At 37.2% G+C, this 16751-nt stretch overlaps 2 protein-coding genes across 3 annotated transcripts in view; one reads left to right on the top strand and one right to left on the bottom strand.

The window, feature by feature from the left end:
• The window catches only part of LOC576229 (coiled-coil domain-containing protein 171), a 32192-nt gene that overhangs the window by 2193 nt on the left and 13248 nt on the right, over positions 1–16751 (top strand). The window contains exons 2-12 of one of the 2 annotated variants that reach the window (XM_030976836.1): positions 464–768; positions 1243–1322; positions 2206–2380; positions 3244–3356; positions 4934–5022; positions 12361–12496; positions 13129–13221; positions 14027–14121; positions 14772–14837; positions 15181–15319; positions 16071–16328. In XM_030976836.1, the coding sequence (XP_030832696.1) occupies positions 513–768; positions 1243–1322; positions 2206–2380; positions 3244–3356; positions 4934–5022; positions 12361–12496; positions 13129–13221; positions 14027–14121; positions 14772–14837; positions 15181–15319; positions 16071–16328 (1500 nt within the window). In that variant the 5' untranslated portion in view covers positions 464–512. The remainder of the gene's footprint in view (positions 1–463; positions 769–1242; positions 1323–2205; positions 2381–3243; positions 3357–4933; positions 5023–12360; positions 12497–13128; positions 13222–14026; positions 14122–14771; positions 14838–15180; positions 15320–16070; positions 16329–16751) is intronic. The other variant, XM_030976837.1, reaches the window with a different exon arrangement.
• Positions 6908–10640, bottom strand: LOC373485 (toll-like receptor Tlr2.1). The gene has a single exon (XM_786820.4). It carries the CDS (start codon positions 10227–10229, stop codon positions 7422–7424), a length of 2808 nt encoding a protein of 935 aa, XP_791913.4. The 5' UTR covers positions 10230–10640; the 3' UTR covers positions 6908–7421.

The raw sequence follows: 16751 nt of genomic DNA, 5'->3' as shown, positions 1-16751 counted from the left end.
TTCTTTGTATATGACCCACCCAGCCACCCTGGATTTTTTCTTTTGTTGGTCTAAATGTGATACTAAACATCAATAAAAGAAGTAAGGCTAGAAAAGGCACTCTAAATCATCATTACAGTGTGATTTGAACTTGATTAGATGCTCTAAAAATACATGGACAAAAGAAGTCGTAAAAAGAAATCTTGTTTTGAAGTTTTTTTTAAACTACAAAAATAACAGGCAGCCCTCCAGATCTACTAGTTTTACAAATTATTACTAGCAACTGGAAATCATGTTTACTCAGCCATGGACCTTGACGAATCTTGAAATGGAATAATGATTTTTATTTTTTTTAACATTCATTTTAACACATTTGTCAATACTTTGATAATTAAAAAATGAAAGTACATGTATGATATGAAATGAAATATGAAAGTATGATATGAAATGAAACAGGGAATATTATTTGTTGTGATTTATGCAGTTGACACGGTCATTGATCTAGACTCTCTCTCTTGAGCTCTCTGGGCGTAATGGCATCGCCTTCTTCCACCATCAACTTCCTGCCATCTGAGGCATCTGCGTCACCGGAGCTAAGACGGAGCCCCTCCCCCTTGGGCAGGCCTGGGAGCCCTCTCAGGTACAGAGAGCCGAGCTATGGCCACATCACGTCCTCCCTTGCATCGCTGCCACCCTCCTCTACCAATGACCCTGCCTTTCTGCAGCAATTGGTGGTGCAGTTCAGAGCCCAGGTCAAGCAGCTTCAGCAGGAACGAGATGAGAAGATAGGTAAGCAGGTAGTGTTATTATTAAAGCGGAACTGCACTACTCGTAGCTACTTGCGCCCTCTATATAGCAAACAATGCCTAAGCGGTACCCGTTGGTCCCCCATGATACCCTTTTTCTTATGTTAATTGAGAGCTGATTTTGATGAGATAACCTCCTGTCAGTGACCACGTGGGGATGTCTAATCCCTCCTGGCCAAACTAGTGCAGACAGGCTTTAAAGTGAGAGAGTTACTAAGACCATTGGGTCTGTGTAACAATGAATACCGCTACTTATGTTGATTAGCTTTGCTGTATAACTATAACTATAATTATCATTATGCTAAACAGCAGTAAAATCCAGACATTCTTTATTCATTCATCTATTATTCTTTTGGCAACATCATCATTTATCCATTTTAGTTCAGTGCTACATATACAAAGAATACTATCAATAGTACTACTATACATTTTTTCCTCTCCTCTTAATATTTTACAGACAACATGGCGCATCTAAGACGAAGGCTGAATGAATCTGAGAGAGATAAATTAGAGCTGACATCGGCTTTTAACTCAGAGGTATGGTAACTCTTCTGTAGTAGATCCATGTTATCCACAGTCTGGTGACATATCCACCAGACCATGTACATGAATGTGCATTTACAGTATACCCTCTTGGTGGTTTCTGCGAGATAGATGCAAATACATATATTAAGTTTTGTTGCTACAATACTTTTTAGGGTGGTGTGAGAACAGATACGGTGAGGTACCATTTCATATGATATTTGCATTCCCCCCCCCCCCCCTTCCCTGACGATAGTAAACTTGCAAACTGACCCACAGTCAGGTGACTTACCACTAGACCACAGCACCTTTGTAACCGTAGTGTAGCTGATGAGCATGTCATCCATGTTGATCAGCTGTGGAACCAACTGTCAGCGCAATGTGTGTAAAAAACATCTGATATAGGCAAGCTCTTGGATGGGCTCCAAGTCCCTGACCACAATGGTTGTCATGATTGTCATTACCTGTGGAACCATACTCTTCAAACCGAGTAATTAGACTGCTATGTTGTAGGTGCACTCTTGGTGACTCACTCAAATGCCTCAACAATATTTTTCTGAGTTTGATTAAGGAAAAGAGAGCAACTACAATACTTCTTTCTATAGCATTTACATTTTGCCACTATGTTTTGGAGGAATATGTATATATTTAGGATGTATTTATGGAATGAATTTCAAAAACATTGTCAAACTTGTTTGAATTTCATGTACATGTACCTTCAAGTTTTGTTTTTCTATATTTCATTAATGTTCATCTTCTTATTATCTTTATCTTTAGAAAAATTGTGCATTATATCTTTTCAAATTTTGAATAGTAACTTTACTTCTGCTGTCCATCTATTAAGTGATCTTTACTTTTTCTGAAACAGAGTATTTACTATTTTTGTTTACACTTACAGAACTCTGACCTGCAGGCTCAAATAGCCAAACTGAGAGCCCAGCTTGAGAAAGGGGAAGCTGATAAGCAGAATGTAGAATATGAACTAGCAGTGGCAAGGCAGTCAGTTAGCAGAGAGAAGATTGGTGCATCTGAGAAGGAACAACAGCTGAAAGGCATCATCACTTCACAAAGTGGTATTGATTGATGAGGATATTGATGATGGTGGTGGTGGTGGTGGTGGTGGCGGTGATGGTGGTGATGATGATGATGATGATGATGATGATGATGATGATGAAGATGATAATAATGATGATGAGGAGGAGGATGATAATAATGATGATGAATGATGATGATGGTGGTGGTGGTGGTGGTGTTGATGATGAGGAGGAGGATGATGATGATGATGATGAGGATGAGGATGATGACAACGAAGATGATGATGATGATGATGATGATGGTGGTGTTGATGATGATGATTGTGATGGTGGTGGTGGTGGTGGTGGTGGTTGTGGTGGTGGTGGTGGTGGTGGTGATGGTGATGATGATGATGATGATGATGATGATGATGATGATGATGATGATGATTGTGATGATGGTGGTGGTGGTGGTGGAGGCGAGGATGATGATGGAAATGGTTGCTGTTGGAGATGGTGATCATAAACTAGCAAGAGATTGGGATGAGATAATAGAAGATTTACATCAGTGACATCAGGGTTCTGAGGTCCAGTGATTAAGATGATGATGAAAATGATTAGTTGTGGTGATCAAGACAATTATGATGATGGTGATGATGAGGAGGAGATAAATAAATGCTAACATTTGGTTTATAAAGAGAAATTATCCTCAACATGGCTATCTCTCACAAGCATGATATATTGATACTTTGTTTGTTCTTAAATCTCCAGGGCCACATAACATTAAAAAAAAATTATCAATTGATTGCAGTTGACCTTGATATATTGATTGTTCAATCAATCAATAATTTTTTAACTGCTAACCTTTGTGTTCCAGTGCCCATGTATGGTACTCATAGATGTAAACTTATATTTTCTTTCAGAGAAATTATCCAGCCTCAGTGCTCAGGTTCAAGAGCTTCAGATTCAGGCTAGTCAACATGAGAGGGAGATGGTGAACATACAGAATAAACATCACAGAGAAATGGATGAGCAGGTACGGTCTAAAATGTCTTCCTAATTTTTGTTGGCCCTGTTTTTGTGAAATATACCATCAAACTGCTTTCAAGAAACTTATAAGACTCTAAGACTCCTAAAGTTAGAGTCATTAAAGTTTACCATGTGTAAGTCTACTTGTAACCAGTCCTGTGCATGATCTGTTCGTGCTAGAGTTACCCCAACAAAATTGTAACCAAGGACAAATGAAAAAGCAAATTAGTAATAGTTTACAAATCTGAAAGTTGAAACTATGCCAAATTATTTCATCCTGATAGCAAGCTAATTATGCGCTGTTTGTAAACCTGTCAAAAAATTGTACACCTGTGCAAGAATTACTTTGGCAGTGCAAATTAGTATCTTTTAAAGGTAAATAACTAAAAACTTTCAATGAACAAATAAATTAACATGATACATGTGCTTTTTGTATTAATAGATACCATACATCACTTAAAGTGTGTTTGAGGGGGGGGGGGGTGGGGTCAACATGAATTAATCAAAGTATTCTACATGTATTTTCAGGACTACACACCCCCAAGAAAGATTACCAAGTCAGAGTCCTTTTTCAGGACTCCTCAACCATCTCTCTCTCTTTCACATGGTGCATCCGCAAGCCTACTGTTCTATTTGTATTGTGGTATAAATAAGTCAGAAGTCATAGCTCTATGTCTTTGTAATTAGAAGGGTAATTTCACAGGACAATTGTCACCACATGTATATTCTTGCTTACCCTAAACTTTTCACATTGATTTTCAACATGTATGTTCAAAATTTCAAGAGTACCTTTAATATGTGTTTCTGGCCAACTTTATAATTAATTCACAAAAGCAATATGACATGTGGCATTGAGCAAGGCGACAGTTAACATGTACCTGCCTGCTCAAAATTGTAGTTATGCATCCAATGACAAGGACATGTCAAGAACCTCTTGGCAGAGTCAATGTTTACGGAAAGTGTTTTTTCAATATTTAATAAAGGGTAGTAGAGTTCATACTCTTGACCCAATTCTGGTAGAGTTCTTGCCCAGATTAATCTTGGGCTTGATTTTTTTCCCTTCTACCTTCCGTTGTGTCTCAAGTAGTGTTTTCAAATTATGTAGAGCTTAGATTCATAATAAAGGCTTATGTAGTATATTTTGGACTTTCAGTAAAAAGGTTCTGTATTCCTTATGTAGAAATTTAACGAAAATGGATCTTTGGTAGGGTCAGTAATATAACCTAACAATAATAAGCTTAAGTTGGACTTAACTATGGCAGGCCATTCATGCCACTGTTTGCTCTCACTGTTCACTGGCATTGGTCTCTCAAGGGACGTACAAATCATGGTCACATATCTACAGAATTTACATTTTTTTGATAGTTCATTATTGAAGGAAAAAATAGTATATAAAGATCATAATTGAGAGGCCAATTGTGAGAGCAACCAGTGGCATGAATGGCCTGACATAGTCAAGTCCAACTTAAAGTCGATCTTAGTCTTTGTGAAACACAGCCCTGATCTTTAAATCCGATCTGAATAGATTATTCAGGTAGGATTAAACGATCTATATCAATATCACTCGTATCTCTTCTCTTCCAGGAGAAGCGTCTTGCGAGTGTCATCGCTGAGAGGGATGTACTACAGACGGCCAAAGATGAGATTGAACAGGTCTTCCATGAACAAGAAAGGTAAATACAGAATCCAATCCCTGACCGCTTCACTAACCCAATATTTGGAATGACTGGAAAAGAGAAAGAAAATCATAATGAAAAATGTAAATGTTATTGTTTTGTACTCCTATTGTAGAAATTAACGAAAAAGAATCTTTGGTAGCATCAGTCATATCTTTTGTTTTTAATTGCCATTTGAAAAATAAGATTTTCTGAAAGTGATTTGTGTCTATTTCATGAGGTTTTGTTGCAAGGGCTCCTTCTTTAATACAGAGAGTTGTGACTGATCGGAATTCTTACTATCGCCATAGTTTATGTTCAATTCCCATTTCACTCATTCACTGTACTTCACTTCATTTTCTCTGGGATAGCTTGGTCGCCAAGTCCCTTCCGGTCTATTTTGCGCAGCTGTTCTTTGCATGCTGTCGCTGATCCTGAGTGTGTGTGTGTGTACAGTACATGTGATTGCAAGCAACCAGGTTTCATCAAACGAGATGGCTGACTGTATACGTATCGAAAAAATGAAATGTAAATTGTGTTTAATGATAATTTTCTGCCCAAGTTAAATGTAATAAAGTAAAGATATTGCCATATTCATAGAATACAATTGAAACATATGGCCCATGGATAATATAGTATAGAAATATGAAAAATAAGCACATTTTTCAAATACATCTATCATGAAATACATGTAAAACAAGAACACCCCTCTGTTGCGTCCAAACCCTTTACTCACCCTGGTTCTTCTTCACTCTGTATTTCTTCTTTTAATTTTATTTGCTTATTTGAGGACACCATCAATTCTCAACCTGACATAACTTTATTTTCAAGTTTCAAGTTCAAGTTTATTTATTTCACTTTATCAAAGATAACATAATTGAACATAATGAACAATGGTAATTATTATAACTAAACATACAATGTAGAAAACATAATGTACATGATAATAGTTATACATAGAATACAATCATATATATCAATCAATAAAGTGGGAGATCTACTAAAAAGCAAAGCTTGTATTATGTAGGTCCCGGTTCATAGGTTTGTATATAAATTAGGGTATCTGAATTAACATATTTACTAATATTTTCTGACAGTAATCATGATTTATCGTGATTTTCAAGTGATCTCAAGAGTGGATCATTACGTAAGACGTTTGAAAATATTGCTTAACATACTAAACACATGATATTTGGATGTGAGGGACTAGAGCAAGTAGAAGCATAGAAGTCATAAGGTCAACCTTCTTTGGTTGTGTTCATTGGCACGGATGGAACTACAATAAAGGGTTTGTTGGCTTGTAGGAGGACCAACAGGTTGGTTAGCACCTGCCAATACACACAACCAAAGTTATGTTTTATAATAATAATAATAATAAAAACGTTACTTATAAAGCGCTTACCACCGAAGTCTCTAAGCGCTTTGGTCGGGTATTCTAAAGTTAATCCCATCATCTTCCTAAAGTTTTGAGAAGAGTCTTCCATTGTTACAATCTGTTTATCGATATGATTTGGAGTATCTTTCTCTTGTTTTTAGTTGCTGCTGTCACAGAAATTGAGGAACCTAGAAAAAGCTTTGGGACATGTACATACGTATACTGCGCATGTATATAATACATTACCGGTGCACTGCATGCATCGTACACCGGAAGTATGTACGTCCTGGGAGTGGATTACCTTCAGGAGGCTACATCTAGGCATGTTAGGCATATTGGCGATCTAGGGAGGATTACTAGCAAGCCCTCCAAACAGTCACAAAGTTGCATTTGCCAACATGTTTTTATACATATTTGCATTCGATTTCAAACTCTACCTGAGTAAAAGTTTTATTGTGATCAAGTGCAAGTTCTCTCGAGTGAGGGCCCTGAGCTCTTTTTAAGCTTTCCAGACTTTAATTACTCTCCACTTACATGTATGTATTGTTTCGACTGGGTAAGACAAGGGCCAGCTTGTTCATTTGCTTGCTGTTATAATAAGCAGCAAACACAAGGATGTTCTTGCTCATGTAGTTATGCAACCAGTTAAATTGCCGCTTTAATCCTCTAGCATCTGAAATGCACAAAACCACCTTTCATGTTGCTCAAGACATTCCCCAATCTAGCCTTTTCATTTGATTGAACCATATATGCTTCGGCAACCATTATATGCATAAATCAAACAGTGCAATTTAAAAATGATCGTAGAGACTGTCAAGAAAATAATTTTTAATTTTTGTTCTTGATATTTCAAGTTTGGTTAAGAGCGTACGTGCAGTATCCTACCGGTATATAAATTAGATTTAGATTATGGATTTATGTGGTACAAAGTAATGTTCACAAAAGGTGATGTACAAGGCTATTAAAATTGCCTGAGATTAATACTTTGAACATTATGGTGATTAGGTGATAGGATTTGTTAATACAAAAACGTGATTGCCCGTTAAAGAGGAATGGCATTGTTGATAGCTTTATTTGCTCTCATACTTCTCTCAAACTGAGCCCAAAATAGTTCCTGTCCATCTTCATCATCCATCCACAACATGTAAGGTTTGTTCCTACTCATGAACAACCTGACAAGATAGGGCAGGTTCTCATCCTCGATGTCCTCCACAAATATCAAGATGATTTTGTCCAGACCTGTTTCGTTGAGATGCTCCAGTGCCATACGGAGCTTGGTCATGCACCAGGCATCACGTATAGATTGGTTGCTTATCAACAAGACAGTCTTGAAGCTGTTATCCAGGGCGTCATTGATGGCATTGATGTAGAACATTCCAAGATGGAGGTCTTTGTCTCCGTAGATGATGTTCTGCAGATGCGGCAACCTCTCCTCCAGGGCAGGTTTCATGACCCGATCAACCCATTCCTCTTCCTCTTCAAGGAACATGAGGTTCAGATGAAACTTGTAGTTATCTGCATCAAAGGCTTCTGCCATTTCTTCGTAGCCAACAACAGCAAGTTTAAGAAGGAAAAGCTTGTGATTCAACCACCAACGTCTGTTGTAAGCAAGCATAGTTATCAGAAAAAGGAAAATACCTGTTAAGGAAATACCTACTATAAGAAAGACATTGACTCCACAATGATCTTCAGGATGAAAGGACAGTATTGGCTGTTTTGAGAGTCCTTTCAGGGACGTCCCGGAGCACAGGGTCTGGTCTGCATGTTTAAAATCAATGTCGGCAGAGTCCAACCACTGCCTGAACCATGCCAAGGGGCATGTACAGGTGAAGGGGTTTTTTGAGACGTCGAACCTAAGGGAAGTATTACCTGGTAGAACTGTTCCAGGTTTAATGGTGCTGATTTGATTCCCAGGTAGATAAAGATCCGTCAATGTCAGTGTCTGGGCGAAAGTCTTGGGGTCCAGACTACTCAGGATATTGTTCTGGAAATACAGCACTTTCAGGCCGAAGAGGCCATTGAATAGGTCTCCAGGAACCTCCACCAGATTGTTCTCACTGATATAAAGGTACCTTAAGGAGGGGAGAGGACTGAACAGTCCTGACCTTAGCGTATGTATTCTTGAGTTGGTCATATCAAGATGGACCAGTTGTGAAAGGTTCTGAAATATCCTGACATCAAGGTCATACAAAAAATTGTCTTTGATTCGCAACTTACGAAGCGAGAAGAGACCGGTGACAAGTGACTGATGTTTTTCTTGGTCATATAGAACTGTATCTTTCAACCGTGCCTTCTCCATACGCAGTTCGCTTAAACTACTCATGTTGGAAAACTGCTCTGTTGACGCTGGTGACACCTGGATGGGTGCATTTGATAGATCCAGAATGAGAAGTGTATGCAGTTGACAAAAGGAATTTTGCAGAAATGTGGTCTGCTCATTTTTCAGGTGCAGCTCTTTCAAATTTAGTAAGCCTGTGAAAGCTGTGTAACTGTAGTAATTAATGTTATTGCCAGATATGTTCAATGCCTCCAAATTGGTTAGTCCATTAAATCTCTCCTTGGAAACACTGTCTAAAGCATTGTTGGATATGTCAAGCATACAGAGGGTCTTGATTGTCCAAAGCTGCTGGTCATTGTTCAGTGCATCGATTCTGTTACTTGAGAGGGATATGGTAAGAATAGATGACATACCATGGAAGTATCCAGGAGAGAGAGTCTGTAATAAATTTCCAGATGCATTCAGTTGTTTCAAATTTTGCAGGCAAGCAAATGTCCCATATGAGAAGGATGTTAATTTGTTGTATGAAATGTCTAGTTCTGTAAGTGACTCCAGACGACAAAATGACTTATTAGTGAGGAGTCTGAGTTTGTTAAGACTCAAGGAAAGCACTTCCAAAGTCGTGAAGCCCCAGAGTGCACCCTCTTGTACAGTCTCAAGCTTATTAGTCGATAGTGTTAGACTTTTGATGGTTGGGTAAGTGATGGACAGATTGGAAGGTAAGTCAGGTGGTACAAGATCATGGATCTGGCAGCCAAACAATGATAAATGTTCGATGTAAGTCATGCCAAGGAAAGGTTGAATGTCAAATGAGTTAATATGATTTCCTCCAAGCAGAATTTGTGGTATCGAATTCAGATGCAAAAAACATTGTGGTTGTAGAATTTGAATTTTGTTAGCCATGAGGGTCAAAGTGCCAATTGTTGTGTTCTGCAGAGGAAGAAAGTCCTCTTGTTGAATTTCTTCAACCTCATTTAGTTTGAGGTTTACGTATTCCAGATGGTTCCATTGAGAACATCCCTCAAAGTTGAGACTCTTGATTTTGTTCCCCGCGAGCTCCACATTTGACAAGTTGGGTATGTCTGAAAAGGCTTCATGAGGAACAGCTTCCAGGTGATTGCCATTCAACAGCAGCTTTGTAAGTAGCAAGTTCTTCAGAAATATTTTTGGAGGTATATAGTCTAGATTGTTCCCAATGATGATGAGAGTACTGAGCTTTGTCAACTTCCAGAAAGTCCTGCTTTGTATAGAATTTATTGGGTTCACCTGCAAGTTGAGGAGGGTTACATTTGGAACACCCTGAAAAGAACCGTTGTAGAGGACCGTCAGTTTGTTGACGGACAAGTTGAGCTCGGTCACACCTTGGGGCAGATCCTGAGGAACCTCTGTGAGTCCAAGGTGCTCACAGTTTGCAATAACTCCATGGCTAGAGTTCTTCAGCCGGCATTTTGTGGGAGTCTTGACAGTTTCTGCACCAAATGCATCAGATAGTTGCACCTGTAGCCAAATAAGTCCTACTGCAAGAAGTAGTAGCTCAAGACAAATTTTGCAGCTTATGGTGTAAACTGCCATAATTCTCTAATACCAGACAGGTAGAAATATATAGTCAGTGCACTTTTGAGATATTACAGTATCATCAAGAACAAGAACTTATCAGAGTGTTCATCTAAAATGTTCCATTTTCCATTAGCACACAAAATAATTAATTCCTGATTTTAGTGCTGGAGCTTCAAATTGTATGCAACTAGCAGGAAGCCAGTAGGATTGCCTAAGAATGTCTCTTATGAATAATTTTGTTGAAAAGGATTTTTAAAAGGAATTTAGCTGTATTTAAGTGTGAGACAGGAAGATTGTATTTTATGTGACATCCTGTTTTATTTCCTCTTGGTGTTGAACTGTTGATCTAAGAATATTTATAGCTTGTTCAGACTGAGTTTATCAGAGCTGCCAACCATTCCATTTTGCCGGAATTACTCAGATTTTTCCTCCAAATTACAGTATTACGTTTTTTAATAATTTAATTTTTTTTTTTTTTTTTTTTTTTTTTTTTTTTTTTTTTTTTTACATACCGCACATCAAACCACTGCCCTAAGATGGTGATTTGATCACAAATTCAATAGAAAACTAATTTTAAAACATACTTGAAGAGAAAAGTATTCTAAAAAAAAAATGAAATGCCGATAATACCAAAATAACCACCAAAAAAATTACCTGCTTGTATGGAAAAAACAGCATGATGAATGAACATTTCTGCATTGGAAGTGTGTCGCACGTGGTTGTAAGTTTCGTTTTTATGAATTCCTTTTTTTGGCTTGAAATTCCTTTTTTTTGCCATCATGGTTCCTTTTTTTGGTCGCTCAAGGTTGGCAGCTCTGGTTTATGCAGGATGCAGGTAAAGAAATGTTGTTAAAAGAATCATCATGCAGCAAATGGGGCACTGGGGCAGACGGATGTGGAAAGAGTATTTGTATGAATTATGAAAACATAATTTGAAACTAGCTTTGAAAAGGTCAGTTAGCATATGTTAAGTGTCACCATAGATGACATCTGGTCGAGTGGTTTAAGGCGCTTGACTTGAGATGCGAAGGTTGAGGGTTCTAATCCCGACACGGCACTAATATCCTTTGGCAAGATATTAACCCGCACTTGCTACTCTCCACCCAGGTGTTAAATGGGTACCCCGTAGGATGCGACCGTCATTGTTGGTCAAACAGTTTTTGAGCGTGAAGTAACGGGGTAGTAGTATATTTGTAAAGCACTTAGAGACATTGTATTAAGCGCTATATAAAAGCTAAATATTATTATTATCTATGCACACTCACATGAAGTTAGTCCCAGTTACACAGTTTTCATACAATACACCATTCTCATGAGCAGGCCTGATAATTACCAATTTTATTTTTTTCCCAATTTTTTTTCTCTCGATTTTACCCCTATTTTCCTCTTTTCTCGTGAGTTTTCCTACTTTTTCCAAATATTCTTACAAAAAAAGGGAGGAATGTTGTTAGATGCCATTCCCCCCCCCCTCCCCGAATCTTTTTTTTTTTTTTACTCGAGGGGAAAAAAAAGAACAAATATTTTTTTTAAAATAAATTTTTAGTGCTTACTGTCACCCCTGCATTAGAAGTGGCCTCTGATTCTTTATAGAATTTTCCTTTGATGTGATGCTCAAACAAATAAGTTCACTTTCAAACTGTTAAAATTAAGTTCAGAATTTCTCAAATTTAGACTCTACAAAGTACCATACATGTACCGGTATGTGAAAGAAAGCCCTACTCTAGAAAAGGAAGCAAGCTATTTTTCACTGAACTGCTATTAATTCCAAATCAATGATAATGATGATGAAGATGATGGAGATGATGAAGATGATGATGATGATGACAATGAAGTTGATGGTGATGATGATGATGACAATGAAGTTGATGATGATGGCGATGATGGCGATGATGACGATGGTGATGATGACGATGGTGATGATGTTGATGGTGATGATGACGATGGTGATGATGACGATGGTGATGATGTTGATGATGATGATGATGACAATGAAGTTGATGATGATGATGATGATGATGATGATGACGATGATGATTGTTTTATTTAAAAACTGATTTTTCCAGAGAATACAAACCTTTGATACCTTAAAACTATTTGCAATTCCACACTCATCTCCATTCACTCTATACTGCTATCTGTCTCTCAGCTTGTACTCGGATGCTCAAGAGAAGATGACAGAGCTGCGAATAGAGAGGGACACACAGACCCAGACTGTGAGGCAGCAGCTTCATGATCTCCAGGGGGCCGCAGAAAGAGATGCAACTACCAGGACAGAATTAGTGGTGAGTAGAAAATTATTGTTTTTCTCTTTACAACCCCAAAAGAGCATTTCCAGACTCATTTTCTGTCATATTTTGCTTTTATATTTAGTTGAAATTGAATAATATGAAGCTTGTAGGTATATCAATGCTGTGAAAATGCACTTACTCAGACATGTAGTTCACTTATTAGCATATACATATATAGTGATCATTAGTGCATATGCGTTCCTTGCTTATTTTTTAAAATTTATTTCTTTTAATTAAAAGGATATATCTGCCTGTGAGAGTTACTTCCTCCTTAGAGGCAGTTTACAAATTCATGATTACAAACAAATTTTAAGTACATGCATCAAAATGTAAATATTTTGATATAACATAGTTGATGTAAAATATTGAAGCATCAATCAGAGTGTAAATAATTTCTTGTGTTGATAAAATCATGGGAAGCTACTGTTGTATGGAAATAAATTGAACTTCACTTGGAAGGAAGTGAGAACTATTGCTATTAAGCGGAAAGTAGACAAGCAAAGTAGTTGTTTCTTACCCGGCAGTAAAAAAAATGTTCGGATTTTTTTTTTGGCAGATAACATCTGCAAGTGTTGTCTCCATTGTCTTTGTAAATTGTTCCTGTGTTTTATTTGATTCTCATTTAGGCTGCAAAAGAAGAACTCAAAGAAATGCAGGAGAGAATAGAGAAGGAGAGATCAGCTCACACAGAATCCAAGTTTAACTTTGAAATAGTACAGGTAACCATGCATACCGTAATCTATTTGTCATTTGCATACATCGTATGCTTGGGTATTTCAGCTTAAAGGCATAGACCAGTTCTGGTCATGCGATTGCATTGTGAAAGAAACATTGTGGAATGGATCAAAAAAGCTTGATCATCTAGCGTGTGTATACTGCAAGGTTCTGGAATCATCAAAATGATAAGAAAATTGGCCCAGTCTTATCTATCCAGGCCGGATAGATATGATAATTCATCAAATATATATTAGTAGGCGGTTTCCCGGCAAAATTTGTATCATCACGTATTAGTCAAAATATATTCTCTCACATGATTGGTAATAAGAGCTTCCATTTCATTTTTTGAGAGGGGGCGTTTCCAAAACTGGTCTATACCTTTTACCATTAACAAAACTGATAGAACTAAATTTTGAGTTTATATTGCCTTTTTCTTCAGTAAGGCTCCATCCTTCCCCTCATGAAAGGTATATCTGTACCGAATTACCAAAATTTGAAGACTAAAACAAGTGTAATCAGTGTTGTAGCATAGTAGAAACAGTATCCTGATGGAAAAATCGTGGCTTCGGAATGAATTCAGTTGCAACTCGCCAGTTTGATTTATTACCAAACAAAAAGGACTGATATTTTTATATGATTATTGATACAAATTACTAATTTTATTTTTCATTTTACCTGCTTGTTTGAGGAACGTTATACGGTGGATTGTAGTCTAAATTTTCACGCAGTTCAGAATATTTCTAATATTTTTCTTATTTTTCTAGACATCTCAATTTTCTACCTTTTCTAAATCATTTCCACTTGCAGTGTCAGAAACGAGACTTGGAGGGAGCCCTCAGTGTTGAAAAGTCTGCCAGGGAACAAGCTATTTATAACATGGATGCCATGAGCAAACAAATCAGGTAACAAATCACAATCCATGCACATACCTGCCAACCCTTACAAATAATATTTTTTTTGTTTTTGTTTTGTTTGCTTGTTGTTTTTTGGTTGCTAAAGCCAAATTAAGCTTGTTTTATCATGTTCCGCGACTTGAGAGTTCATGTATTGCATGATTTGAATGGGTGCATGATCAAGCAACGAATTTGTATTCCATGTTTGGCACAGATATACTGCGTATTGCCAGTTACACTGCCGCTGCATGTGCGAACACCTGTTAAGGGTACAGATTTCTTATTTTTGAAGGCATACCGTGCTAGAAATTCCTAATTCTTATTTTCAAATGTTGGCAGGTATGCATGCATATGAATTGCTTGCTCAATCTGAATGTCGAAATAAAATTAATGGTGAAGTATAATATCAGTCATTTGACAGATGTTGCAATTCCACTCCGTTCTCCTCTAAAGAATAGTATTGGAAAGCGTAAATATTTTTCACTGTGATGTTCTGACCTGTGTCTTGTATAAAGTCATCATTATGATATAGTATAAATAGAACATATACAGTGATAATCATTTTCAGAGATAATCAGGTGAGACTGAAGGTACACTTGAGGTCATCTTTTTCATCATAATTTTATATCATTTTATGTTTTGATTGTATTTTGTAACAGAGAACTTGAAGCTGCTTATCAGGAAGAAAGAAGAGAATGCACTTACAGCAAAGAGCAAGTTAAAAGGTATAATATGATTAAGTATGTGATATACCTGGATGCTGAATACAATCACATTTCTAATCACTGTTATTCTTGTTATTTAATTATAAAAAAATATAATTGTTGTTATTTATGTATGACTGAGTTATTAGTGCTTATTGTCCTCTTTAGATAGTTAAATGATATAGAATGATGCTGTTGTTAATAGATTTTATTAGAGACTCACATCAGATATTCTTATCAGCTGAGGTAGATCTGAAGAATAAACAATTTGCTTTTAAATGAATGTCACCTCTCCCCAAAACTCAACCTTTTTTTAAAGTTGAAATGACTCTAATTCATAAACATGACAAATTCTTCCATGAAGACTCACTGCTGAGTACGAGACAACCAAGAATGCTCTATCAGCGGAGATAGATCAGAAGAGAGAAGTCTTATCAGGGACCTCTCAACAGATAGACCTCTATCAGAAGAACTTTAATGGTTTGAAAGATGAACTCACAAGGGTTAGTATGCCTTAGGGCTGATTGCATTAGAGATTATACATTGTACATAGATACACGTAATCATAAAGTTTTAGTTTAAAGGGGAGAGAAATTTGTAACTTTATTATATGTGTTAAAATATTGTATATCTTTTTGAATGACAGAGACGGAGAACTGTCATAAAACAAAAGAGAAATGATATCGATGGCAACTATGTCCATAAGAGATAGGGGACTGCCAATTTGAGATTGAATGGAGGACAATATGAGGAGAATATGATTATTTATTGACAGGCTTGCTGATCTCACATTCTTATTCATATTGTCCAGAAACATTGCGAGTTTTCTCATTCTATAATATATCCCAAGTTGGCCACCCAATATTCAAATGTGTATCTTCTTTTTTAATCTTTATATATGAAATTGGAATCCAACTACCAGTACCACATACATCTGGGAATCTTGATGTACACCCCCTCTTTCTCTTTTTTTTGTTGTCTCTCTCTTTTCCCTTTCACCAATATTTTTTCCTCCATATTTGTATTTATTATGTATCCATTTAGGGTAGTCATGCTATCAAGCTTTGCTTACTTTGTCAATCCTAGTTTGATGTTTTCAATTAGTTACAGCCAGCCTTACATTATTCTATATTATTTTTGTCATGTGCAAAATTTGCAACGTTTTGTTTGTAACATATTTGTAAAACTGCAAAAGAAAAAGAAAATCAATCAGAAATAAATAAATCAAATCAAATCAAATCAATTTGTTGACAGGCCAAGAAAAGGCAGATCTACCTGGAGGAGACGTATGGAGGGTGCATGCGAGAGCTGGAGCTACTCCTCTCAAACTTCCACGTAATGGGGGAGGGCAACCTCCGACCCAAGAGGAAGAATGTTAAAGGGAAGGGGAAGAGGAAGGGTGGGGAGGGGGCTGGGGTGGGGTCGCAAGAGCTCTCCCCCTCCCTGGTGCTGGAGACCCTGAGACACACACTGACAGACTACCAGCAGAGACTGGATGAGACAACACAAGAGGTAAGTGTGAAAAGATGCTAGCAATTAAGAAGAATAAATGAGGAGGTGGAGAAGAAGGAGGAGGAGGAGGTGGCAGTGGTGGTGGTGATGCGTGATGGTGTTAGTAATGGTGGTGATGTTGTTGCCGAGATGTTGATGATAATGATAATGATGGTGATGATGAAAATGATGATGATGATGATGATGATTATGATGATGATAATGATGATGATGATGATAATGGTGATGATAATGATGACTTTGATGTAATGTTGATGATGATGCTGATAATGTTTTTTAGTTTGATGATTGTGAGTAGGAGGAGGAGGAGGAGGAGGAGGAGAAAGTTGGAAATTTTATCTTTGAACCATGATGACACAGAATGGTTCAGCATCAATTAAACACAGATCGAATCATGCGGCTACATTGCAATCCCAATCTCAT

This window comes from Strongylocentrotus purpuratus, unplaced genomic scaffold (genome assembly GCF_000002235.5).
Source record: "Strongylocentrotus purpuratus isolate Spur 01 unplaced genomic scaffold, Spur_5.0 spur5_scaffold_9, whole genome shotgun sequence".
NCBI classification, from domain to species: domain Eukaryota; kingdom Metazoa; phylum Echinodermata; class Echinoidea; order Camarodonta; family Strongylocentrotidae; genus Strongylocentrotus; species Strongylocentrotus purpuratus.
This window is presented reverse-complemented; position numbering and strand designations above follow the sequence as displayed.

Coding starts and splice junctions, on each gene's coding strand:
- LOC373485 (XM_786820.4), bottom strand. CDS start 10,229: ATGGCAGTTTACACCATAAGCTGCAAAATTTGTCTTGAGCTACTACTT.